The following is a 27,063-nucleotide window of genomic DNA, read 5'->3' on the forward strand; positions in this document are numbered from 1 at the left end:
AGACAAGCTTAACAAAAAACAATAAACAAGCCAACAGAGAAAACACAATCCAACATACAAGAATTTGCCAAAGGAAATAAAAAGAATGAATTAGACTAGCAGTGGAAAAATGGGCTCATCTGTGCTGCAGGATCCGTTTAACTTGCATTTAAATTTAAATCCTCATTGGTTTTGGTTTGATCAAGGACTTTCTACTTTAAAAGCAAATCCAAACAGAAAACAACTGGTGGGTATTGAAAATATCAGTGCAGTCAGAACTTCATTTGGGTTCCAATAAACAGCAGGGTTGGAGTCAATTCAAAATGTAAAATGAAAATATAGCTGCAAGACCGGGAACAGCTTAGCCATTTAGTCATGAGGAAAATTCGTGAAAAAAGGAGGAGAAATATAAAATCTGTTAGGCCTAAATAATGTCATAAAACTAATAGAGGAATTTAAACTATAGGCTGCATTAGCATGAGTATATCACAATAGTCTATTGGAATGAAACATTAGCATATTAGTATGAGTAATCAGCAGGCATCATACAATTAACTATTACCATATTACCTACTAACAGAAATAAAAATGATATTGAATAAGATCATACTTTGAATACAGAAACTCGTGTCACTGTCTAATTACTTTGGCAGAACACCTGATTAGAAATAACTTTGTTTTATTAAGTAAACACTCTTAATTGGCATTCTATGTCAATATTCTAAATAAACATTCTAATGGCACACGACCACTATTGCCATCTTGAATTGTAGAATGCCTCATTATATTTGATGAAAAAGTAAACCTCCTTCATTAAAAGCCATAGCCTACATGGTGGACATACAGATATACAATAAATCTTCCAGCAGGTGTAGAGAACTGCACACAGATCTGCAAGATGAGTGGTGTAAAATATATCACTGTCCAAAAATAATTGCAATGTCATGTTATTAACCAATACTGGCTAGCACTTCTAGAATCATTCTAAATCATAAAAAATCAAAATATTATGGCCAGGCCCCTCTGAAAGCCAACTCTTGTAGGTCGGCCTTCTAACTCACCCTGACTGAACCACTTTCCTTTGCATCAGAGTCCTAAGCTGGAGGGACCCTCTGACGTCAGACTGGATCCTCTTCTGAGCACACAGCAGAGGACACTGGGAGGACAAACATGATGTACACCACCTCTAGGATGTTCTACTGAGCAGCTTTTAAGGTCTTTTAATTTACAAGAAAACATCAAAGAGCACTACCTTGGATTTAGACCAGTTTGGCTCCTTGTTGAGCATTGTCTCCCAAAGGCCCAGGTAGCTTTTGTCCATGAAACTGGAGAAGATCAGCATCTTCAGGAACTGATACTCCTCTCTGGTTAGTTTGGGGTCACAACCATCTCTGGAGATGAAAGTGGAGGATAAAAATAGGGTTTTTAGTCTACATAGAATCAAGTTGGAGTGTATTCTCACATCTTTCCCATCTAGTCTACAGAGACTATCATTCTCTATGCTCAGCCACTAGAGGGTGCAAACTGTCCATTTAGTAGACATAAAGGGCATAATATAATCAGTTACCGGCTTAGTTTAGGTCAGAATAGGAATAAAATAGGTAAAACTGTGCATTCAGTTCCCTTTCCTAGGAGACTACTGAACTGACAGCATTACCTACTCCAGCCTGTAAAGAGAAAAATCAATTAATACAAATATATTCTGGATTATTTTTAAAATCTTTTTTTTCTTTTCTTTTTATTGATGTTTTTGCGTAAATCTTACAATATAGTACAGTCCTTACATGGTATAAACCATCACCATCATACAGATTTACATTACTTTTCTTTAAAATTGATTTTCTAATAATTTACCTATGTGGCACACAATGGAAAGGCAGAATGAAGTTCCCTGCCTCAGCGTGAAGGAGGGTTATGACAACACCCTTTTGCCTAAGACAACAGACCTGCCCCATGGCTACTATCTTCTGTATCCACTCTGTCTGTCCCCAAACCATCAAAGGCCTCTTTTGTGGCATCATAGATTACTAAAGTAAGTATAACAAAGTAGGCTATTATTGTATCTCCATGCCTAACAAGCCCAGCTTTTTGTCCTCTTTGACTTTTTCTTAATATTGAAGTAGTGTGATTCAGTTGGGATAGTGTTGCTCTCTGAATAAAATGAGCAATATGTAAATAATTTGCATGAATCGATCTAAATATCAGTAGAGTTATGTAGTGTGCCATACCCAGAGCATTGGCATGTTTAACCTCAAGATGGCCAGTCAATATATTCGATGGCCTGCCCATGTCCAGAATCCAGGCATATATTATTATTATAATATTGTATTGTTATATTCTTATTTGGCATTCCTTGGTGGTGACTTCCATGTCACCATCAATCACAATGGCCAGAAATGGAGCCTTCCTTGTCTTTTCACTGGTCTTCCTCTCCCATACTCTTCAACTCCAATAAACTGGGTGCAGGCTGTATCATTGCTATAGGTGGGATTGACATTCTGACCGTTGATCATTTCTGCCTCCTCTGACACGCACGTTGTAGTTGTGGATCTTGTTCCTGTATAACTGAAGTGTGGCAGCTCCCTCACAACCACAGCAAGACGGGCTTTCATCAGACCGTTTTCTCATAACAAGTTGTTTTGGGCTTTAATAACACTGTGTCAGGTGTAATCATGGCTACATTTGACTACTATTTGCCATGTCAAGTTTTCATAAATCAGCCAGAGATTGATAATCACAGTACATGAGAGATTTAGGATTGGTTTATTTTCTTGGTGAGCAGCCTACATACAGGCAATGAAATTGAACTGAAACAGTTGAACCCAAAAAGCGATTAAAATACATCCTTTCAACACAGTGACACTCACACTACAACTACACATTTAAATAGCTTTGACTGAACAATTATCATTACATTTCAGTTATAATAGTCAATTTGATTCTTTTTTAGCAAACTTCAAACTACAGCAGATATTTCTCACTTTTCTTTAGTACAGTTGATTATATTAGTGTGAATATAACTTTTATTTTTGATATTTTGAGATTCTTTTTTGGCATTTTTGCCTTTATTACATAGTCCAAAATAGAAAGAGACAGCAAAGACTGAGAGAGAGAGGGGGATGACGTGTAACAAAGGTCTTGGGCTGGATTCAAACCCAGGATGTTGCAGTTGCATGGTGTGGGCCTTAGACCACTGAGTCACCAAGACACACCAGAACTTAGTTTAATAACAATTGGATTGCTGACATCGGTGGATTCCTGCTATGTTTGCTTCTTGCGTTGACACTTCTGCAATTCATGATGTCAGGTAGGAGACATCGGAGCCTGTTAAAACTTCCCACATATCCTACTTGTAATTACCATGTGAACGTTTTTTTTTCCAGACAGCATTTTGTATTTACGGAAAATCCGATATGACATGAACACATCCCGCTAGTTAAACCAACATATCTAATTCTGCAATAATATTATCCAGTATAAGTTTCAGGCCATGGATAACTGGAAAAATGGATGTAGGCAGATCCCATTGCTATTGTGTTTACATTTTATTTGTTTTTTGGGGTTTGACTGTTGGAGATTGTGTTGGCCCTCTGGGTGTTTACTGGAGAGCAACACTCCCTGCGAACAGGAGGTACGTAAATCTCTACAGTGATGTAAGGGATAAAATTATGAACAATCAATCATCATAATGGCAAAAACTAGGAAAACTAGAAAATGTGCTCAGCAGATCACAGACCTCCACCAAGGCCAACAACACCCCGCAAGGCAGTTATGCACCTTTTGGTGATATGCCACACCCACCACCACCCCCCTTTTGGCCAATCGACATGAAAATGTAATCAGTTCTTCCTTGGCCCATAACCAACCTTCATACCAAGTTTTGTGCAAATTCGTGCCCAACTTTTTGAGATATCCTGCTAAAAGATGCACAGACATGCAGACCCAAGCGAAAACAGGCCAAGGTTGAAAACCTTTAACCTTTAATAATCCTTTAACAGAGTAGCTAGCCAGCTAAGCTAACTCATGCTGTTCTGTGGGTACCTGGCACCCATTGGCTAAAAATGTAGAGAATTCCTTGGAATGGAGTTAAATTGATAAAAATGACATATAAAGGTAAATAAGCATATTGTTGACAATCAACTATTTTCCTTCACTAATTCACTTTTATAACCTCTATCATCACAGTCACTGACAAATTAGCAAAGATGAAATCTGGAAAAATGAATTTGTAGGGTTGGTGCAATACAGCAGATTTGGAAAAAAGAAATAATGTTGTTGCTGTGATAATGAGGCATTTACATGACTTGTGAATTGGTAAATAAATGCAGCATTAATAGTTGTGAATTTTAGCTGTAATTTTAGTATGCTAATAAATTATTATTTTTTCCCTTTAAGACCTGTAACATGGTTGGGTAGATAAATCTCAACTATAGCTTGCACTCATTTGCATGAAAGGCAAACTCGGCTCCTACTTCCCTGTAACAGTAAGAAACCTGTAACAGGCTGTGATACAGAAGTCAGGGATAACTGGAAATTCAAAACTCTTGAATTTCCAGTGCTGCTTGAAAAAAAACCATAGGAGGCTTAAAATCACATCCATACATGTTCTGTCTCTGGAATTCTGAGGCTGCATGAGGAATGCAGGAATGACATTCTTGAGAAATCAGCAAGATTCAGGCTTCGCAGCAAGCTTTTATTACTATTAGACCAGAGTAACAACAAACAAGCCAATAGAGAAAAGAGAATCCAACATATAAGAATGTCCCAAAAGAAACTGAAATAAAAAGAATAAATAGACTAGCATTGGAAAAATGGGCTCATTTGTGCTGCAGGATCAGTTTAGTTGCCATTTCAATAAAAATCCTCATTGGTTTTGGTTTCATTAAGGACTTTCTACTTCAGTAAAAGTACATCCAAATAGAAAACAACTGGTGGGTATTGAAAATATCAGTGCAGTCAGAACTTCATTTGGGTTCCAATAAACAGCAGGGTTGGAGTCAATTCAAAATGTAAAATGAAATAAGTTGCTGGTTGCTGACAGTGGATTAATTCTGTTTCCAAACTGACTGAAGAGAATGTAATTTCTGAATAAAGACGATTCTGAGCGAATTGACCTCAACCCTCAAAATGCTTCGATTTTGTTTCTCACACCGTTTCCTCAGTGCTCAGGCTTGTCTGAGTTGTGGTGGCGTTGGTATAGGTGGGAACGCTGTACTTGGTGAGGACAGACTTGAACTGCTCCAGTGTGGCATCAGTTCGAACCCCCGTGGGGTCAAAGTGAGTCCGACTCACCCTGAACCCAGCCTCTGTCAGATACTGGAGAAACTTGTTCAACCTGCAGGGAGAAAGAGGGGATTGAGCAAATATAAAAATGACTTCCCACACTGATTTGAAGATTGAGAGTGTTCTTTAAGGTCTAGATTTGAACATACGATAGCTAAACCTTAATAGAAAAAAAATCACATTAATAATCACTGGGTTTACAGAAGAGAGTCTGGAAGCCCATGGCCATTTTTTAGACACAATCAAAAGCAATTCAAGTCTTTGGCTCTTTTTTGTTTATATATTTTTTTTACAATTCAAGTAATACAATGCAAAAGTCTTAGACTCAAAAAGATATTTAGCCTTATCTTGAGGCTCATTAAAACATCTGCGGACCTACCAGCAATGGTCCAATGACACATTTTGGGTCCCAGCCCAGAGTTTATACAGCTTAGGTTCTTAAAGACTCAACCAATAGACTCAAGGTCACAGTAAAGGCGTTCACCGGTCACTCACTTGGGCATGTTCATGCCTCTGATGCTGTGGCGGTGGATGCTGTAGTAGAAGGCTGGATGTTCCAGAGATGCATCAGACTTCAGCTTCTTCACAACGTTTCCCGACTCCTCTCCTGTCTTCCTCTTTCCTGCCGCAAAATTGAAAAGTATATTTTAACTGAAAATTAAACTGAGAGGGCTATAAGTCAATATCTTTTTATCAAAATGCAATTTAAATCCAGGTTTTCCCTACAAAGCATCTTCATTGGAAATTCTCTACTGAGGGAAACACATACTGTAGTTCAGCTTCAGGGCTAACCTGCCCTCTAGAGGACAAAAGTCTAATTGTTGAAGGTAAGTGTTGAAGTGTTGATACTGTGTTGATTATAGAGGTTTCCAAAGTTGTGCAGATGACTCACCAGACTGGTCAGCAGTGCCTGACTCCTCACCTCTCTGTAAGGTCTTAATGACCACACCGCATTCCACTGGAAGGGAAAGCAAGTCAACAAATCACTCATTTGGATATGTTTGGGGGATTTTTTTCTGTGCGAGTATTTTAGATAAGCACAATGATTTTTCTCATACCAAAAAATGTCAGACACACACATGGACCACGCTGAGAACACAGGGCTTTACCTTGGTTGGTGAGAGCAGAGGGACCGTGGACAAAAGACTTGAGGGTGGTACAGTCGGACTCACAGATGAGAGTTTTGACCAGTGGCTGGATGTCATCCATACTGTGCTGCACTGCTGCAAACAGCATCCTTCTCAGGAAACCAGTATTAAATAGGGGGCCTGACCTGGGGGCACACACACAATATTAAATAAGTGGGTTTAAATGCAACCCATTACATAAAAGTATGAGATGCACTGATAATGGAGCTGAGGGTATTTAGCATTACATAAATGCTGAGCAGGGTACTGGAGCAAACAAGCGGTGCTACACGCACAAACACCCATTGTAGTTATTTAGAGGGCTTTAATACTGCTGAGAGGGCTTTTAATGTGGCTGATAATAATATTGAGTTTTGGAGTGACAGTGAGAGGTTTACTCTACCATAATGGTCCCAGCTCCACCGCTGTCTTGCCAGGCATGCTCCCATGACAGTTACAGGGCAGCTGCTTATACAGGTTGTCTGGAAAGAGGAGAGACCATGGTCAACAGATTAGAATACATCATCATCATCATCATCATGATGTAAGAATACTACTTATTTCACAGTATTTTACTACTAACTTTCTGTGCACGTTTTCTGGAGAAGAGAGGTGTTGAAATCGACAACAATATAGAACATGTACAACACTTTAGGTCAACTCTGCTTAATTTCCCATCATTCTCAGTGCTAGGTCATGATGAAAAGACAGAAGCACGATTCTTTACTAAAATTGTAAGTTTAAGTGTCTCTTGTGAGAGACAGTATTCTCTTGTGATTGCCGACTTGGTATAGTCGTGAAAAAAATGCCACTTAGTGTGTGTTAGCTTGGATGTCTTGAGAAAATAGGGAGTTGCCTCGTCACAAAAGTGGTGCCCAAAAACAAAAAAACAAAAAACAAACAACAACAACAAAACAAAAACCCTGAGCAATAGAACCATTTGTAAAATGCTGCAGGGAAGTGAGACTTCTACCACTTTTGGCTTACTCACCATCCACCATGCTGCCTTGTTTGAGGAAGACTCTCTCCTCGCACCACTGGCAGTGGATGAGCTGTCGTAACCTCTTAACTGACTCGTCAGCCTGGGTGGGCCCCCTGAGGACCCTCACTACCACCAGGACAAAATGTTCCAACGCCACCGCCAGTAGCACCTCGATGCCTTTATTACAGCGTGCTGCTGCTCTGGAAAGTACAGGCACATACAGAGACATTAGTGCCTAGCCTGCGGATTAAATACTGACAATTCTGTTGGGAAACCTAGCGTTGTGTATCACATTAAGGCAGACAGACACACACACACACACACACACACACACAAAATAACATGTCTACCTGGCTACAGTGGCCACCACCATGCGTGCAGCCAGCTCTTTGTAGTACTCTGTGCGGACAATGTGACAACTGTAGTGGCGCAGGGTGACGTTTGGTGACTTGGCGTACAGCGAGCCGGTGTCTGTGGATGTTACCGAGATGATGCCCAGGTTCCGTACATTGCGGAAAGCTGCGTCCAGGTAGTTTACTGACGTGCCGAATGGGTCCAAGTGACTGAGGGATTCAAGAAATAAAGTGATGTATTAAATTAATCACAGCAAATATTTTGAAAATCTATTTCTTTTATGCCGCATGATTTAAAAACCCTTGTGCATCCACGCCATTTGTTAATAGAAAAATAGCTTGGGTGACAAAAAGAAATGTCAATTTAGAGCAGCATCGTTGTAAAAATATAGGACCCATGGCCATTTTTTGTATAGTGCTGTGATCCTACAGACGTACTTACATGTAGTCAAAGGGCCGCAGATGCATGATGACATTGGCATCCATCTTGGCGACCTCCACTGTAGCGATGGGCACTCCCTCTACTTCACTGCTTGCCCCGTCAGGGACCCGAGAGCCTCGCGAGCCCCCGTCCACCCGGATGTGGTTGAGCTGGCAGTTCTCTTTTATCATTTTGACGCATGTCTCGCTGATGTCCGTTATGGTCACCTTGACTGCATTACGAAGGTGCTTAGCCCACTGGAGGCCCATGATCCCTGTGACCAAAGAGGCAGAGAAGGTAGACACAAGTTCGAGTTTGTTGTGCAAGTATGCAGGTCAGGGATTAGCCTGTGAACACTTGTTATGCACCCACACTAATCTCATCAAATACTGTCAAAGCAAAATGTAAATTTAGGATGAATTTCAGGCAACTTAGATGGTTATATCTGGTGAAACTTTTTGCCATGCATTTGAAAACAAAAGCTGTACAATTATTCCATAAAATATGAAGTTCAATAGCTTGGATGAAAAGGAGAACAGGTAAATTGTTAATTTCTCACCTGTGGCCCCAAAAGCATCCAGACACTCCAAGGGGTTTCTCTCCTCTGCCAGAACAGCCAGTGAACAGAACACCAGCTGCCTGAAACATACATACACACGTTTATGTGCGTCTACTAAAATGGACATTCCTAATCATTATCAAAATGCATTTGTAATGTGGCATGGGCAAGAATCTTAATGTCTGACTAGCAATATTTTTTGAGCAAACTTGGTTCAACAGAAATTTGACTACTAACCTGTTGGTCTTCATCTTGCGGTTAAAGTAAGTGTCACTCTTCTGTGGGGTGGTGTGGTTAGGCAGGAGCTGCACGTTGGTTCCAAGCTCCTTCATGATTTCATAAGCCTGGCCAGAGGGAGCTGCCCATAAAGTATACAGATTAAAGGACACAGGTTGTATCATTACTTTTTGCCATTTATATTTTGTTGCTGTTGTATGGAATGTGCAGTGTGAAAAAATTAAAGTGTAAAGCTCTTAGAACTGAAATAATGGGGCACGTCATAAAAAAAGGGTGGCAACTCTACAAGAGCACACTTCTGTGTTACTCTGATGTGTTGATTTTTAACGGGAGTGGCCTACATGGTCTACATTCCTTCAGCATTTTATTCATTTTTCACATAGTGCACAGTGAAGGTTGACAAAACATAACAGCACAGCATGATCCAGACTCATGGAGCCAATCACAGAACATAGTTTTCCTCACACATGAACATCAGTTTACTCTGTGGTTTTCAGTGTTACCTGGCTCCTCAAAAGGCAGATCTGAGCTCCCCGAGTAGCTGGCCTCTGTCTCTCCCTTGTTGACATGGCGTTTCAGGTGGCTGATCATGTCTGTCTTGCGGGCGATAGTGACAGAACAAACTACACAGTGGTAGTGAGCCACCTGTCTCCCTAATGCCTGGAAGAGATTAATACAAAACACAGTGATGAGGGAATTTAGATGTCTAAGAGCACATAAAAAAACTACACAAAAATGCTATAGCTACTTTACTGTAGCAGGACCGAGGGGGCTTGCTAAAGGTAATTCAAACTGAGTATTTCACAAGACTGAAAGTGTTTATTTGATATCCTGTACAACTCAGCAGCAAGCTGAAAAAACATCAACAAGAGGCAAGAGCAGAAAACACAAAGAAAATGAGAGACATAAATAATTAGCAAGCCTCAGCTAGTCCTGCTTGACTCTGCAGTGCAAACCATGCTATTGTTCCAAAGTAAGCGTAACTTGAGCCGGAGACCGGTGTGCGTTTAATTTCTTACCTGGTCTCCACTGAGGCTGGGCTTCAGATGTCTGCAGGGCAGGTGGCAGATGCACATCCTCTGACCTGTTGAAGGTTACAGGTCAAAGGTCAACAAGAGCACAGATATGAAAATTACGTTACATTAATTTAGATTTGATATGATCTTTAATCTTTACCTTATTTTTAACATAGTTTTTCAGTTTCAGTTTACTGTTCGCTGCTGTCATCACTACTATTATTATGATGTCTCAGTGGTTTCCCATCCTTTTTTATTGCATTGTTTAATGTCCAATTGTTATCTTGAAAATCTCAAAATAAATCATTAAAACACAAATAAACAAAGCCTCCTCTGCTACACACTCCTACCCTCAAACTCCACATAGACTTTCCAGTGGAGGTTCTGGAGGTGCCGTCGAAGCTTGTGGCTGTAGCAGGCTTTAAACTTCTCCTCAGGACACAGAGGACATGACTTCCGCCCAGCTGGTGGATGGACACACAGTAACACATACACAGAGACAATGTTGATACATTTTTATTAAAAACAATCTGGCACCTGAACTGTAAATATGCATTTCATTAGGTCTCTCAGGATCAATCAACTCACCACCATTGAGGTCAACCAGCGTCTCAAGGCCCTCCAGTTTGTTCTGAATGGAAATGTGTCTCTCTGTTAGCAGCAAACAAAAATGTTATCGGTTTAAAAAAAACAAAAAAAAAACATTGTCATGAAAACAATGGAAGTTTCATTAGCCCACTATCCTGTCAAGTAATTTTCCATCCAGGCTAGAGCAAAATTGTCCTCACAAGCCATAAACTGATGGTACGCAGCTGACAATCAAAGCCAGATATTGAGCAGGATCTTTAAAACTATCCCTGATCTCAATTGATCAATACACAGAGGGAGGTTTTACTAAATTACCAATAGTTGTAGTGGATGGTTTGGCATCACTGTCTCCAGCAGCTTCATTCTTTATTGCCTGTACTGCATCATGGTCATCAGTTGTAGGTGCCTCTCCACCACCACCTTTTATACAAAAAAAAAAAGGACAGAGGTCACAGAGCTCATTTGATTATCATTTTAGCTTAATATTTCAACTGGTTATACCATCTACCGTTTCCACACAGTTTTTTGGGGGTTTGTATTGGTCAAAATCATTTCAATAACACAAAATAGAAAAAAAAACCATCCCTGTAGGACTGCAGATAGATTTTCTTCAGGAGATTCATGTAGCATATTTCTGGCTTGTCTTTGAGCTGGCCTACTGGCCAAAGGCTCGGTGGGATAACCATGATAGGGCAAACTGTCTAAATTGTGCGCCTCTGCGGTCCTGTAGCGGAGCTCCGTGATGAGACCTTGTCATCCAAAAACTGAACAAGCACAATGCGAATTTGACATTCTGGGCAACCCCATGCAAAGTGATGTATACGGATGTAAGCAATTGGTAATGCCAGCGTTTTAACAATGGCTCATTTCCTCTTGCCAACGTAATGTTTGACTATTAGGTCCTATGGCGGAGCTCCGTGGTGAGGCCCACATTTACTTCAGCAGTTACAAACTCAAATTCACTGCGAATTTACCACACAATGTGGATGCTGCGTAAACTAAAAAACATCCTGGAGTTTACAGTCTCATAATTTCCGTACAAATAACAAACTGTCGCAGTTTTCTTACGTTTTATATCGACGTCCTCCTGGTGTAGCTGAACAGCGTCTCCTTCCTTGAGCTCCGCCATTACTAACTACAGAAAATACGCAGGCACGGTTTTTGTCCTCATCGTACGTAAAATGCGCAATTTTCAAACGTAACTTTGTATTGAATTATAAAGATGTTTGATTAATCCAACAGTTAAACAAAACAGAGAAACCAAGAAAAACGTGAAACAACGGAGAAAAAATCGTCGTACTAATAAATTACTCCAAGAATATTACTTTGCAGGCAAAAACGAGAGAGACATTTTCAAGATATAACGCTAGCCCAAAACAAATGGAAAGCGATAACGCTCAGTTCTGTCCTTTTTACGGCCAGTGTACCAAAACGGCAGTGAGAGGGTGCAGGGCACACTAATGTCGAGCAGGATTTACTAGACATTAAATAAAGCCTAGTTTCTTACGTTACGATTTAAGCTAGGAACTAACTACACTTCCCATGATGATCGTCGAGATACTGCTTCAGTTACACACGTGACATCAGCGGATGTTTTGTAAACAGTTGTCACTCAGTCAGTTAGCATTAGCATTGGTGTAGTTTGCAAGTCGACAAACTACACATTTCTTTCACTTAATGTTGTACGCGGACGTTCCAGATACCAAAGTAAGTAAACTATTGCTGTTGAGTTCTCTCAGTTCTCAGTGTTACTGGCTATCTCACATAGGTTAGCTAAGCCGCCGGCTGTGTGTCATACATGCTTCCCTTCAAGGCAGAGTGTCTCTCTGTACTCTTAGATTTGACTTCCACATTCAGTGACCTTAATATTCTGCTCAACACAGCATACTTTCCCATTCCAATAAGACTAAGCACAAGTTTTAATTCTGTTTTAGTGAGAAACCAGGGTAGCTGACTGTAGTCACAGGTTTCAAGGCAAATCAAGACACAGTTTAGCTCTTGCTCTCTAGTTTAAACTGGATTATTTTGGAAGAATTAAAGAGACAACAGCTGTCTTTTGCCTCTTCGCGACCCTGGTATTATAACGTTCTATCTGGCATGTTTTTGGAAAACGAGTTTAATTTAATCATTGGATGGTACTTTATGCTTGTGGGGTGGTATTTTTATTTTCATAAGGTTTTGGATTATATATTTGAAAAAAATCTAAAGTTCTATCTCCAAAAGCTCATATAAACGTGGTATTATAAGGTTCTATCAGACATCCAATCGTAAGCTTGAATGAATGCAGAGGTGACATTAAAATCCACCTTGTAGCTATGCGCTGATAGAAGAGCTAATACAAGATTATTTCCACACGTTTGTATCATGCTTGATAAGATAGACAAGTAGTAATAATAGTGTCAAATATCCATGTCTATCCGATATACTTAGCACGCGCTAGAATGCTAGTACTAACTAGCTAACTATCAGCAAGTGATTTATGAGGGAGGGGCACAATCATTATTCAAATAATTGGGATGAATGTGATTTGAATACAGTTAAATTAAGATTTTTAAGCCTTAAATCTGATTTTACAGGTCTAAATTTTTAATTATTTTTAGTGAAATTGATATTTTCAAGCTTGCATTAAAAATGTCTTAAAAAGTCTGAAATTTGACACCAGGTGCACAAAAGTGGCCAGACCATAAAATTAAATGAAAGTGCAATGAAAAATAAAACAATACGGGAATAAAACACAATTTAGGAAAACAAAAACGAATAAAAGGCCTTTCGAAAGAAGAATGTATTAAGAAGCGATTTAAAAAAAGATACCGATTTAGCAAGGCTGAGCTCATCAGGCAGGTCATTCCAGAGCCGAGGGGCCCTGACAGCAAATGCACGGTCACCCTTTGTCCTCAACCAGTCAGGCACAGCCAACAGGTTCCTGCCTGAGGACCTGAGGCTGCGCACTGGTTCGTAGGGGGATAGTAACTCTAAAATGTTATCAGGAGCCCGGCCATGTAGAGCCTTAAAAGTAATCAGTAAAATCTTAAAATCAATCCTAAAACAGACAGGCAACCAGTGTAGGGATATTAAAATAGGAGTAATATGTTCCCTTCTCTTTGTTTTAGTTAAAAGTCTAGCAGCAGAGTTCTGAGCGATTTGGAGCCTCTTTAGGGTTTTTTGATTAAGACACGTTAAATTGTAGTAGTCAAGGCGCGAGGAAATAAAAGCATGTATGATAATTTCAGTGTCCTTAAAACTCAAAATTGATCTAATTCTAGAAATATTCCTAAAATGCTAAAAACAAGTCTGAATGAGCTTATTAACGTGGCTCTCAAAGTTAAGGCTCATATCAATTAAGACACATTTTTTGCAGTGGGCTTAAGCTGTTGGACAAAGGACCAAGTGCTGACTGGATTTGAGTGTGCAAATGATCTGGGCCAATTATAAGAATTTCTGTTTTGTCAGAGTTTAATTGAAGGAAATTATTTGACATCCAGTCCTTAATATCTGATAGACAGTTAACTAAATGAGACAGGTTTGTAAGGCTGTTTTGCTTTACTGGAAGATATAATTGTGTATCGTCTGCATAGCAATGAAAATAAATATTGTGCCTTACGTGTAATGGCCAAGTGAAAGCATATATAATGAAAATAGAATTGGCACCAAAATTGAACTCTGGGGTACTCCACAAGTTAATAGGGGAAGAAGGGGAGGTATGGTCACCAATTGAAACAAAGAACCTCCAATTTGTCAGGTAGGATGAAAACCAGTTCAAGGCAGTCCCAGATATGCCAACCCACTGCTGTAATTTATTAATAAGTATATTATGATCAATGGTGTCAAAAGATGAACTTATGTCCAACAAAACAAATATAGAAAAGTCAACAGCATCAGCATTCATTAGAAGATCATTTGTGACCCTAATCAGTGCAGTCTCAGTACTGTGATGCTGTTGAAAACCTTGCAAAAGTTAAAAAGCCGAGAGTGGGATAGCATTCTCATCCCCGTATGGATCAAATAGAGGAAGGGATTGCCTCCCTTTTTGTTTCACCACCAATACCCAGGTAGTGGTGGTCAGACGGACCCGGGTCATCTCCATTATTATCCAAGCCAGGGGAGGCTCCGGTGTGAACAGGTTCCAACACAGCAAGCCGAAAATTGGAACCTGTATTAGAAAGATAGAACCTGCTAATACCAAGCTCACGTCTTCACTAAAGACCATGTCTGCTCTTCTAAATTAACTTCACAGGACAATGTCTAAAAAGAAGTCCAAAAAGAAGAAGAGCAAGAGGTTGCCTTCATCGTCAAGTGAAGAGGATGATAAGGTGATTGTTGAAGAAATTGTGTTACCTGTGCCTGACGAAGATCTCTGCGAGATTAAAATGTTGCCTTGCCTTGCCATTAAAATCGCTGGGACCTTTTAATACAGTGTGCGGATTCTACCTTTTCTTACCTGAAGAAATTCAATGTTTACTCCAGCTGCCAGTATTTTTGCCTTCACAGCTCTAGGCTCTAGGCTTTTTCACATGACGTTGTTAACAAGAGCTTTTATGTTTATTGTCCATGTTTCTTTCAGGCATCCAAAGAGCAAGATGTCACTAAAAAGTCCAAGAGTGCTCGGAGGAAGCAACATGGCAGCAGTCATGACAGGTAAGGCATCGTTGCCCAGTCAGAGTGCTCTAACAACTAATGATTGAAAATGAAGGTTAAATCATTAAACAAGATACAATGTTGTTAAATTCACTGTAGTTCATATGGCCATTTAAAATTTCTGCTCTTTTACATATAGATGCACAGAGAAACAGGAAAATTCCCTTACCGTCAAAGATGCTTCCCGAAGCAGCCGTCAGATCAAAAAGGCTCTCTGCAGACTGGCAAAAACAGCAGCAACAGACCAGAGACCTTGTGAAAAGAAAGAGGAATGTGCACCAACAAAAAGTGTCTCTATGCCTTGCCATGGAGAGAGTTGCTCCAGTCAGGCAAAGGCTAATATTTCAGGGAAAGGTGCTTTTGTCACTGTTGGTAAGACTGTAGAAAGGGGACCATCAAAACCAACAAGCACTCACAGTCCTCAGAGAACAGAGAAGACCTCCCAAGGCAACTTACATAATATTTCTTCCCAGAGGAGCCCCTCCAAATTAACCAAGAAGTTGATGAGTCACAGTTTTGTTTCAGCTGAACAGAAGGAACAGAGGCAAATTTCACTGAAAAGGAGGTGCATACCTGAGGAACCACCCAGGACTGAAAAAGACAGCAAGACTGCCAAGACCAGGGAACCAAGCGAGACCTCCTCCCTTTCCAACGATTTAAGGGAGACGAGAAGGAAGCTGCTAAAGAGGATTAGCAAGGAGCACAGAGAAGAGGTTTTGAAGGCCAAAAGGAATCTGTGTGCTGGAGCAAAATCTTCCTCCACTGCTGCCACAGAGCAGTCTTGCACTTTAGCCAAACACAGTACCTCACATAGTAGCTCAAATGTATGCAAGCATCTCCCCTCAAAACAAGGGAGTGTCACACCACTAGTGTCACATAAGACAGCTAAGTTGCCGTCTCCTCCTGCACCAACTGTGCGTCTCAATTTTAAGATACCAAAAAAACCTTTGCCTGTTGATGGTACAATTTGGAATAATGATGACGGTGTTCCTAAAAACAGCAAAAAACGCACAAGTGCAACTGAGCCGTCACAGTCTGGGTCCTCAGTGAACAACACCAAGCAGGGAACTGTCCAAGGTGTTCACCGCTCTGCAGTTGTTACGGCCGCTTCTCCTTGTGAAGGGCAAGATGAGAGATCATCTGTGTCAGGCCAGTTACTGACCTTGACCTGTACCAACACATCACCGCATCATGACCAGGTAATAAGTAAGCAAGTAAGTAAGTAAAGCTTTATTTATATAGCACTTTTTTAAACGCATTTTTACAAAGTGCTGCACATAGAAAAGTGGCTGTAAAAAAACAAAAACAGTAAAAGCAAGATCAAAATCGAACATATTTAAACAAGAGGACAAACAAAGATAAAACTTTGGCGAGGCTGGCCTATAAAACTGTAGAAGAACAAACACAAAATGAAACAAACGTATAGAAGTATAAATGGACATAAAAACAAAGATAAAACATTATAAAAAGGCTAACCTGTAGAGATGCGTTTTCAGATGCTGCTTAAAACAATCAACAGATTCGGTAATTTTCAGGCCTGACATAAATGACTTCGTCGATATTGACTGATAAAAAAAAAATGTTACATCGTGATAAAAAATGTTTGCCATATCGCCCAGCCCTACTTGCGCCTAATTTCCATTTTCTGAGTTCAATTTATTATTTCTTCAAAACAAAAGTGTATATGGAAAATCAGTTCCCCACTATGTTCTGAAACAGTTGACGCAGGCATGTATCAATTGACCACCTTGCCATACTAACTGAAAACAGGCTGAATTACAATAGGTGGGCGATTTGTAAAATGTTTAAGTAAATACAGCAGTTAATTGGTAGCTCTTTAAAGAGGTGAGAGGCGAACAGGACTGGTGGAAAGTTGGAATGAACTTTAATGCACCTACTTCTTATCTCCTCTTTGTTGTGTTTCTGACCCACACCGTTATGTTGGAAGGTCCTGAACACAAACCAGTTGTTTCACTTCGAGCTGTGGTCCATACACGTATTGACTGTGCCAGACAGGTGAAGTCAACTTGAGTACACGATGAACAAGACATTAGCCTTTCTGTTCGGTCCAAACAATTACCCTGTTGTAATTAAAACCATTATTATTCCCCACAGTCCCATGGACAGTGAGAGGCCTTGTTACATTTTAACTACATATACCCTTATAAAGATACACCTGTATGCACGAAATACAGAAAGATGAGACTATTATTCTTAAAGGCATACTGAGTAGGATTTTGCTGCTTGTAGCTTGTAAACACAGATTTCAAAGTTGACCCATCCTCCAGAGGTTGCCATAACGGTAAAAACCTGTAAAGGAAAAAAAAAAAAAAAAAAAAAAAAGTACAGCGAGGCAAAACGGCAAGCAGACAAGGCTTGTTCCCAAACGAGTGAATCTGAGGTTTGCTTTCACCCATTGGAGAATATTTAAGGAGAGGATGGGATGAAGAGCGACGCGGAGTTGGCCTGTTTTCTGTTGGAAAGGTAGGTGCCGGTTAGCTCAGCTATCAGCTTTTCTACAACAACGAAGCTTCGCTAACAGTAGCTAGCTGCCAGGTCGTGATATCTGACCAGCTGCTCTGTTTTAGAGTTCGACCTGCGAGGTTTTTAGATATAAAACGATTGCTGCTGGTCTGCTGTCTGTGCATCTCCAAATTACAGACGTGGCGTGGTGCGCACATCAGGTGTATTAGAGATCAACTTAAATCAGTTTATATACACTGAGCAACTTTTAATTTGATATTGTGCCTCTGTATGGGAAAACACTGCATCTCTCAGTCAAAAGCGCCAACTGACTAAGCGCATCATCTCAGCAAGCGTTACATGACTGACTGACTGCCTGACCTGAATTGCCTCTTGATGCCCTCTGCTGCGCTGTAGGAAAAGTCCTACAGGCTCTCTGCAAACACATACTGTCACAGACTACCAATGGACCATAAGTAATGATCGAGTAGGATAATATTTGGATGAGTTTATGCTTTTTCAAGGGAGAAAGTCCTGCTCGGTGTGCCTGTTAAATATTTACATGTAAAACAATTATGGGAACAGAAAATCCTCCAGGTTTATTGCATCTACCTAAATGCCTGCATTTGCATGAAGAATTTTTTGGGGGGGCAAATTGGGATGGACCTACACTTGAAAGTGGCAGGTATGCTTCTCAGTATTTTGTGAGTGAGTGTGAATATGAGTTTTCCATGATGCCAGTGAAAGTAATGGAATCAGTTTGGTGATGTTATTGTTGATGAATGAGTTAACTTAACTGCCTGCATTGATATCACAGTGCAATAGCTGTAGAACTGGGAAATCTCTGCAACTAAAAAAGTCTTGTTAGGGTAACCTGTAGGCGGTCATTGATGCCTCCTCTTATTCACCAAAGGTTGTTTGGTGTAGGTTGTCCTGCTTATGTTTTCTAATAGGATGTAAATTAGTTTGTTTCACCTTTATTTCTTTTTTCCTTCTGCTTTTTGTCCATGACAAATACTAATAGCATTTTGTTGACTAGTAGGCCTATGTGAAAATGCAGTTGTTTTTTTTATGAAATATGTTGTAGCGTCAAGTGGTTGAAGGGCTTCACCTGGCCCGTTCTGAGAAGAGACTGGAGGTGGATGTAATGCAGAGCTATGGAGAACTCACCTGTATGGAGATAGACCCACCAGAACAGGGAGCCACAGACACGCTAGGTGAGTTTGATTATTTTTTTACACAGTTGGACAACTTAACAGCTGTTTCCCATACACATTCCATGAAAGATTTAGTAAGCAAAGGGAGTGATGTAAAAGTACCAGCTAGGGGTATGCCACCTCCCGTCATCCCATATCATATCCCCCTTTGCTTGTAATAGGATTTAATGTATTTGAAACTTCCCTTAAGTCCTGCTTTATTCAGTTGTTAACTGTTGGTACAGTATGAATTCAACAAGCATGAACTTTGTGTTTCTTTTGCAGGTAAACAGCCTCTTCAGCAAGATCTAATCCTTGTTCTGGACACCAACATCCTCCTCAGTCACCTGGATTATGTGAAGAAGATCCGATCTCTTGGCCTTGGAGGTATTTGGATTGATTTTTGGATAATAATAGTTTTCTGTAGAATGGTTTATGGCTCTTTCAGATGTGATAAAGTGTAGCTTCTTGCCATTGCAAAGAAAAGGCAGGTTACCCAGTTTCTTTTAGTTCACTCTTCACCCCTCTCCTACTTTGTCTCTCTACTTCCATCTTTCTTTTCCAATTTCTACAATCTTTCCCACCTCCTCTCTCTTCTCTTGATTGTCCTCTACCTCCTATCTGCTCATCCTCTCTCATCACCACACACGTAATCTCCTTTTATACTTTTGTCATCTTCTTTTTCTCCCTCCCATTCCTTCCTACCTCATCAACCTATCTGCCTTTCCCACCTCCTTCCAAAGAGTATATAGAATTTCAGTTCACTGGCTTCGAAGCTATTCCTCATTGTCTGTATATCATGATCTGGACTGATTATTACATGTCAAGAGATGGCCTCACCCTTTTGAACATAAAGTATTTTGCATATCCCATAAATTCAGGAGAACTGAAGGCAAACTGTGTTTTACCTTCCCTTTACCCACCATGTTCAATTTTAACAAAGCATCCATTGTTTTTGTCCTTATGTCCTCTTCTCTGTGTAGCCCTACAGTTCCCTACAAATTTCACTTAATCCTTTTTTGGATTTACTCCTAACCAAGACGGGCTGCGTTTGTCTCACATTATGAAATGTGGAGTTAACACTAGATGAATAGTAATACTAGTCGTATTATAACTCCATGCTTTCTCCCCTATTTATCTTCCCGTAGCCCTGGGCCTCCCTGTTGTCCTGATCCCCTGGGTGGTGCTTCAGGAGCTGGATTCCCTGAAGATGAGGAACAGACTATCAGATTCCCACCAGGCAGGAGAGGCTCACCTGGCCTGTCCTGCCATCAAGTACATTTACAGCTCTCTGAAAAGCCGGGAGCCACGCCTCTGGGGGCAGTCGATGCAGCAGGCCGCCCAAAGCAGCTGTGAGTCCAGACTTCCAAAATCACATCAATTTAAAGTGCATTGAAAGTTGCATTAATTTATCTATCTATCTTATAGTACATCCTTATGTCTGATAAGTTGCTGTTTCACAGCATTTACTCTTATTTTTTAGCGAATTGCATCATAGTAGAATTTTCTATTCTTCCGTCATTATCTTTTATAGACTGTTTGTATCAAAAATGTGTATAAAAAATTTTACGAACCTTTGCTTTATCTGCCTCTTACCAATACACACGCTCAAATCGAATATGTGAACTTCATTTTCAGTTTCTGTGGTATTTTTGGCTGAAAAACTAGAAAATTAGTGAAGTCTGTGGAGTGTCCCTTTTTTGCCTCTAAAGTGTACTATGAACATTTACTAACACAAAAACATGTGTTCAGCATTTAAAAGCAAATGTTTCTGGATTTCAGCTGGGCCTGCCATGCCAGGGTACATGCCTTGACTTTCTACCAAATCTCCATCAGGTGGCACTAGCAGTAAGCTGGTCCCCCATCTATTCAGCATCACAAAAGTATGCATCTCAGGGGCGAGTCAGCACACACTCATTAGGAATCTAATTTTTCTCAGCCGAGCTACGTAAAACATTTGAGAATCAACATTGATTGGAAGTAATTTCTCAACAGTTGAAGTTGATCGCTCCAGCAAGTCTGATAGTGAAGAAGCAGCAGAGATATTTTTTAGCGTCTCCAAGCAAGATCCTCTGTCTTTCTCTGTTGCTCTTTTTATCTTATAGTATGTATCTCCCTCCCTGTCTGTAACATAGGAAAGTACCCTGTGTACTGTGACTGTACTCTCTCTCTCTCTCTCTCTCTGTCTGTTTCTCTCTCCGTCTCTCTGTACCTCCTTGTCCTCAGATGGTCTGACCACTGAGAATAATGACGACCGAGTGCTGCAGTGCTGCCTGCAGTACCAGAGTCTATACCCAGAGTGCGCTCTCATCCTATGCACGTGAGTTCCCCCTCCCCCAAGCCTTACCTACAATATACTGCTGCTCACTACCGCAGTGTGTGTGTGTGTGTCCTCTGCAGATACTGCACATGCATGTGACTGTGCGTGGGTTCAGCCTGATAGTTGCAGTTGGGATGAGAGAGAGATAGGGGCAGGCAGACAGACAGACAGATAGCAATGGGGAAAGGAGAGATGTGCTGAGCAAAGAATTCTGAGTTTATAAAATGTTTATCTCACTTAAGGGTGGCCTTTTTATCATTTAACTTTCTTTTCCTTTTGACCCGTTTCTCTTTCACTACTTCCAGTTTTTCTCATTCATTCATTATTTTTGCAAAAGTAAAAAACTGATGGGCAGACATGGAAATAGCATTCTACATGGACAGCACTTGGTCCACAAAGAATCCTAGATTTTGGTTTGTATTTTCATTGTTGTTCAGACCTGAATGATTGATAAACCTTGCTCTCCCCCTCTGTTCTCTAGTAATGATAAAAACCTGTGCTGTAAGGCCCTCCTGAGTGGGGTGAAGGCCCTCAGTAAAGATGACTTTGCGGAGGAGGTTGAGAGGTCCAGACATGGTCTTCAACCCCCACAATGTATGGAGACACCCATGCTGCCTCAGCCCAACCTGCAGGTCCCAGCACCCATGCTGAGAAGAATTGGCCTTTTTCTAGGACCAATGGAGAAAGGTGAGCTAGCCACAAAGATGTTTTCATCCTGCAAAAGAAGAAATTACCTGGCAGCAGTCTCAAGCACATACCATTATGTACTTGCCATTTCCACCCACCCCACTCTATTTTCCCATCTTTCCTTTGCTTCAATTCAGGTCAGGTCCATCTGTATTATCCCTTAGAGGGAAATTCAGGTGACAGCAGCATCTATATTAAAAAATGTGAAAAACCTTGACCCCCCCCCCCCCCCCCCCCACACACACACACACACACACACACACACACACACACACACACACACACACACACACACACACACACACACACACACACTCGGTTTACAGTTAATGTTATAGGTGCTGAAAAGTGCATTTAATTTCCCACATACTTACTGCAAAGTCTAATTGCAGCCGGAATGAAACAGCTGCCATAAAGCTTAGTGCGTATATTGTGCTGCCGTAGGCACCTTCTCTCTCTCCCGCTGTACATACATAGCCACCCATATAGAGGTTAGCTGCCGTCCTCATTTATATGTCTGATTTTGTGTTTCTCCAGTGTATACTGTTCAGTGAAGCAATCCCATAAAATAGCAATGTCATAAAGAAAAAAAGCATACTGTTGTCATAATGTTATGATGGTTGTTTTCTGTAGTGTATGATAATGATGATCGTCAGCAAGTCAAATATATAAAAGAATTTGACAGACCACCACCATCTCACTCATTCTCTCACACACATACATGCATATATTCAGACACATGAATGCACACACACCCTCACATATATGTATGTAAATGATCACAGATAATATGCGGCTGAGTGAAGGAGGAAAGGAGGAAGAACAGAGGAAAGGGGAGCTCAGCAGATGTGTTTCAGAACTGGAAGATTGCCTGAGGGAGGCTTTGTCTGAGGTCCTAGAGGTGGAGATGAAGGCCGTTTACGAAGACTGCTGGGTAGAGGTAAAACTGTGTTCTGCATTTCACGTTATCTCGTCTTAAAGTAAGCAAAATAGATTCTAATTCTAAATTCCAAATGATTCTTGAGTATACATAAAGGTTGAATGAATGAATAAATGCCTTTGGAACATGAATAAATGTTGGCTGAGATTCATTGAGTGAGTAGAAGTGCTTATGATTTCAGTGCTAGTTGGCAGGATATTATGAATGTGATAGTCAAAGGCACTTTGTCAGTCATCTTAGATGAGTGTGTTTGTCTGCAAAAATAATAGATCGAAGCCCTCCCTGCTTGCTGTAAGGGAGGTCTAGGTCGCTAGGCTACATACGAATGGGCCAACTTACTCAAAAACATAGAACATAGACTTCCAGTTTGTCTTAAAAGTTTTCATTGTTCAGTGAGCTCATTGTTTCATTGTGTGTTTTTTCTGTAAACAGATAGTTTATCTAAAACCACCCTGGACTCTACAAGATATCCTGCAGTGTTTGAAAAAACACTGGCTTGCTGTCTTTGGGTTCATTGTCCCACGGAAGAAGCTGCAAGCTGTTTTAAATCTTATTGACTTTTTCACCTCAGGTAGGCATTGCTAGGACACCAGTGGGGGTAGGGGGCAGCTATTATGTATTTCAGTGATTTTCAACTCTCACTCTCAATGAGGACACATTCTTAATATGTTTTTTTTTCCTGTAACCCAAACCAGATTTGGGAGTTTCTTGTTTATGTGTATTGAACAACATTGTACCCCAGTTAAGGATTGCTAATACAGGCTTTGCAGCATGACTGGAACCATCTTTGAGATCAACTGGGAAATTGGCTGTGAGCAAATAATGACTAAATACATAACAACTTGGCAAGAAAAGAGAGACATTTGAAAAATAAGTTCTAGGTGTAGATCCATGCTGTGATGTTACAGCTAAATGTGGATGGTCTGACAGGGGAAAGTTGTTCTAAGCTGAGGTTACTGTGACCCAGTAAACTGTCTTGTCTTTAGCCATTGGCCCTCCGCCAAAGCATTCTTCCAGTTGTACAGTGGCTTCACAAGTGTCAGCTCAGTTAACCTAAACAAACAGTCATTTATTTGGCCATATTAGCTAGCTAACTATCCAGTAAAGAAGCCATTACATGTATTCACCTCAATGTATCATTATAAAATAAATTTTGATAGCATAGTGTAATGAAAAATGAGATCATCAAGGTGAAAATTGGTTTATTGTATGTGTTGCTTTCTATGAGTTTATTCTATTTGTCATGGGGTACAATTTGGTGTGAAATGTGCAGGATTGACTTATGGCACAAAGATAGAGCCTCAACCAAAACAGAAAGAGGACTCACTTGAATTGATTGTTCTACTTGTTCATACAGAAACAAATAGCCACACAGCTTATTGCTGCTGTCACATGAAAACCTCATATATCCAAAAAGTCAGGTTTTCTGGAATTGGAAAACACAGGCCGATTTCCCAATTGGCACTCATACATTTTTTTCATTTTTTCTTTAAATATACTGTGAATGGGTTTCATGGGGACTAGACTGAGCACACAGCAGGGTCCATGTACATTTAAAGCTGAGGTTGAAATACCAATATCTGTGTTACAAGTTTTTCACTGGACAGCAGTGTCCTGATACTGAGTCATCCCCCTGCTAAAAATCCCTGTTCCATTGGGGCAGGATGCTGTCTGTCCTGGGCTAGTGCCCCACAGAACTATATACAGAATAAGGTCATCTGCTAAAATGGGACACTCAAATGCATGTCAGAAAGATGCTGAGTAGCCCACTGCAGCACTTCTTGCTCTGGATCTCATCACATTACATTACGCTTACAGTGTCTGAATGTGTGTGTCTCTCTTACTTTCTCTATGTCCATCTGTGTAGGAGTGATTGCTCTAACCAGTTGTGCAATGTTTTTTTAATCCATTTTAAGTATGTTAGTCGCTAAAAATGATTGAGTTTTGTGGCCTTGTTCTGTCTATCCTTGGTTTAGTAGCATGATTCTGGACTTCTGCCCCCACGCATCCTGGCTCTGTGCCAGGACTAGAGTAGGGCAAGGAGAAGAGGGGGAGGACGGAGGGAGGAGGAGGAGGGAAGAGGGGGATAAACTGTGTGTGAGGCTAAGAACAAATCCAGGAGTGGAAAAGTACTGCATCTCTTTTTCTGGGCTCCCCTGTGCAGGCTGAGCTGTGTGTGTGTGTGTGTGTGTGTGTGTGTGTGTGTGTGTGTGTGTGTGTGTGCGTGTGCGTGTGCGTGTGCGTGTGCGTGCGCGTGCGCGTGCGCGTGCGCGTGCGCGTGCGCGTGCGTGCGCGCGTGCGTGCGTGCGTGCGTGTGTTATGTACAGTGACATGCACGATTGTTTTTGTGTAATATTTGTGTGTGAGTGTGTGTGTCTGTCTGTGTCTGTGTGTGCATGTAGGCTTTTTGTGTGTTCGAAAGCAGAGAGCCGGACACGGCCAGAGACAGTGAGAGATTATAGCCAGGTCCCAGCAAGACACACACATGGACACACACACACACACACATATACGCAGTCAAGCTGAGCTGGCTTGTTTTTGGCCAGAGTGCCTGCCTGCTTTGCCCTTCACCTTTATCGTCATAACTGTCTTATTAATGCTGTAGAGGCAATGAAATGAAGGTGCTGTATGTTGCTGCTTGATTTTGTTGTGTTTTTGAAGATATTCTATGTTTTATTTGTCTGTTTTTTGTTGTCTTTGAATTTATGTTCATCATAATTTGATAATTTTGTTTATGTGTATTAAGTGTAAAATAAAAAAAATCAATAAAAAAAAAAAACGCTGCAGAGACACATATAAGGCAAAATATTCCCTCCATTCAAGTAGCACCTCTTCCGTTTGCCCCACTTTCATATGTCTCGTGTGTATATATGTCTGTGTGTATCCGTGTACTTGTGCCCATTTGTGTGTATCCATCTGATGACCCATATGCATCTTTTCTTATTCCCTCAGGTAAAACAGTGGAGTGGAGCACTACATTAGTGGCTCTCCACGAAGCTAAAGAGCTGATGGCAGCATTTGGGAAGAGGTCAAGCCATGCTCGCGCTGCCCTCTCTGTGTTGGACAACATTAGGCTCCAAACTCAGGTCAGCAAGGCTCAAATTTGTCCCACTATTGCTTCCTACCTAATAATCAAAAACGTGACTACATCATCTCGCTCCACACCTTAATAAACCAAAATTTAAATGAACAAAACAGGAAAATATTTGCCTGTTTTATTGATTTTAATAAGGCCTTCGATTCTATTTGGCACATTGTCCCACGGAAGAAGCTGCAAGCTGTTTCAAATCTCATTGACTTTTTCACCTCGGGTAGGCATTGGTAGGACACCAGTGGGGGTGGGGGGACAGCTATTATGTATAAGGTACTACAAATGGCATCGGAGGGAAAATATACAATATAATAAAATCACAAAGTGCTCAGAGCTGGCTGCCAAGTGCAGGGAGGCTGGCTGGAGGTCCATCATCTACCCTGTTGAAGTAGGGTGCAGAGGCTTTGTCAGTACATCTACAACACGCCTCCTCAGGGACACTTTCTGTTTTAACACCAATACACCTTTATGGAAGTGAGATGTGGGGTCCGATCTCCTACCCCAATATCAACAAATGGGACAAAAGTCTGACTGAAATATTTCAATTTGAATTTTGTAAATCTATACTTGGTGTCCATAGAAATGCTCCAAATCTTGCCTGTAGAGCTGAACTGGGACTCTTTCCCATGTATATTGAAATGCAAAAATGAGCCATAAAGTTCTGGCTTCATCTAAACAAAGCAGACCAAAACTCCATCAAATACAAAGTGCTTCTGAGAAACACTGTGAAGCCCAGTACAGACCCACTTGGAAAAGTCACCCTACAGTTCACAAAAATAATGGAAAATCAGGACAAACTTAAAGAATCATCCAAAAGCAAAACTAAACAATTTGTTTGAAAAATGACATTGTATCGCACAAAAAGCTTCAGTGCTATTCAATTCTCAACCATGAAATTCAATTGGCAAAATATCTAAACATCAAAAACACAAAAGAAAGAAGAGTTTTATCAAAATTAAAGCTCAGTGACCATAGCCAAAGTCCTGGCTACCTGATGAAATGAGGTTGTGTAAATTTTGTGAACTGCAAAAGAAAGAGACTGAATCACAATTTTGTTTGAATGCGCTAAATATGAAGAAATAAGAAACAAACATTACCCTGAATTTGAAAAACAGTTTCCAAACTTCTCCCTCCATTCTAACGAAATGAAACTACCAATCGTACTTGGAGAGGAAGAGAAGACTTT

The 27,063-nt window shown here is 40.6% G+C and overlaps 2 protein-coding genes across 3 annotated transcripts in view; one reads left to right on the top strand and one right to left on the bottom strand.

Moving 5' to 3' along the window:
- Window positions 1-4,447: 4,447 nt before the first annotated feature.
- On the bottom strand, window positions 4,448-11,714 carry trmt1l (tRNA methyltransferase 1-like). The gene is made up of 16 exons (XM_071528716.1): window positions 11,614-11,714; window positions 10,861-10,965; window positions 10,546-10,608; window positions 10,308-10,421; window positions 9,961-10,025; window positions 9,445-9,601; window positions 8,942-9,062; window positions 8,705-8,784; window positions 8,167-8,419; window positions 7,722-7,934; window positions 7,381-7,571; window positions 6,793-6,871; window positions 6,372-6,535; window positions 6,155-6,220; window positions 5,758-5,884; window positions 4,448-5,314 (listed from the first exon to the last, which is right to left on the bottom strand). Exons 1-16 carry the CDS (start codon window positions 11,672-11,674, stop codon window positions 5,125-5,127), a joined length of 2,049 nt encoding a protein of 682 aa, XP_071384817.1. The 5' UTR covers window positions 11,675-11,714; the 3' UTR covers window positions 4,448-5,124.
- Window positions 11,715-12,132: 418 nt separating this feature from the next.
- swt1 (SWT1 RNA endoribonuclease homolog) overlaps window positions 12,133-27,063 on the top strand; it is a 30,795-nt gene continuing 15,864 nt past the window's right edge. For both annotated transcript variants that reach the window (XM_071528720.1, XM_071528721.1), the window contains exons 1-12: window positions 12,133-12,252; window positions 14,780-14,855; window positions 15,107-15,180; window positions 15,320-16,379; window positions 18,731-18,860; window positions 19,125-19,226; window positions 19,988-20,191; window positions 21,066-21,159; window positions 21,641-21,846; window positions 22,632-22,786; window positions 23,219-23,357; window positions 25,739-25,872. In XM_071528720.1, the coding sequence (XP_071384821.1) occupies window positions 14,784-14,855; window positions 15,107-15,180; window positions 15,320-16,379; window positions 18,731-18,860; window positions 19,125-19,226; window positions 19,988-20,191; window positions 21,066-21,159; window positions 21,641-21,846; window positions 22,632-22,786; window positions 23,219-23,357; window positions 25,739-25,872 (2,370 nt within the window). In that variant the 5' untranslated portion in view covers window positions 12,133-12,252; window positions 14,780-14,783. The remainder of the gene's footprint in view (window positions 12,253-14,779; window positions 14,856-15,106; window positions 15,181-15,319; window positions 16,380-18,730; window positions 18,861-19,124; window positions 19,227-19,987; window positions 20,192-21,065; window positions 21,160-21,640; window positions 21,847-22,631; window positions 22,787-23,218; window positions 23,358-25,738; window positions 25,873-27,063) is intronic.

This window comes from Centroberyx affinis, unplaced genomic scaffold (genome assembly GCF_046629955.1).
Source record: "Centroberyx affinis isolate AG114_WGS23_722 - 3 ecotype Tasmania unplaced genomic scaffold, CSIRO-AGI_Caff_v1 ptg001715l_1, whole genome shotgun sequence".
Taxonomy (NCBI): domain Eukaryota; kingdom Metazoa; phylum Chordata; class Actinopteri; order Beryciformes; family Berycidae; genus Centroberyx; species Centroberyx affinis.

Bases quoted from the DNA above. Each gene is read 5' to 3' on its own strand.
- trmt1l (XM_071528716.1), bottom strand. From the start codon at position 11,674: ATGGCGGAGCTCAAGGAAGGAGACGCTGTTCAGCTACACCAGGAGGAC. The intron at 6,536-6,792 runs GTAGAGTAAACC...GTGTGCCCCCAG, and splicing joins GTGGAGCTGGGACCATTATG to GTCAGGCCCCCTATTTAATA. The intron at 6,221-6,371 runs GTAAAGCCCTGT...TTTCCCTTCCAG, and splicing joins CTCTGCTCTCACCAACCAAG to TGGAATGCGGTGTGGTCATT.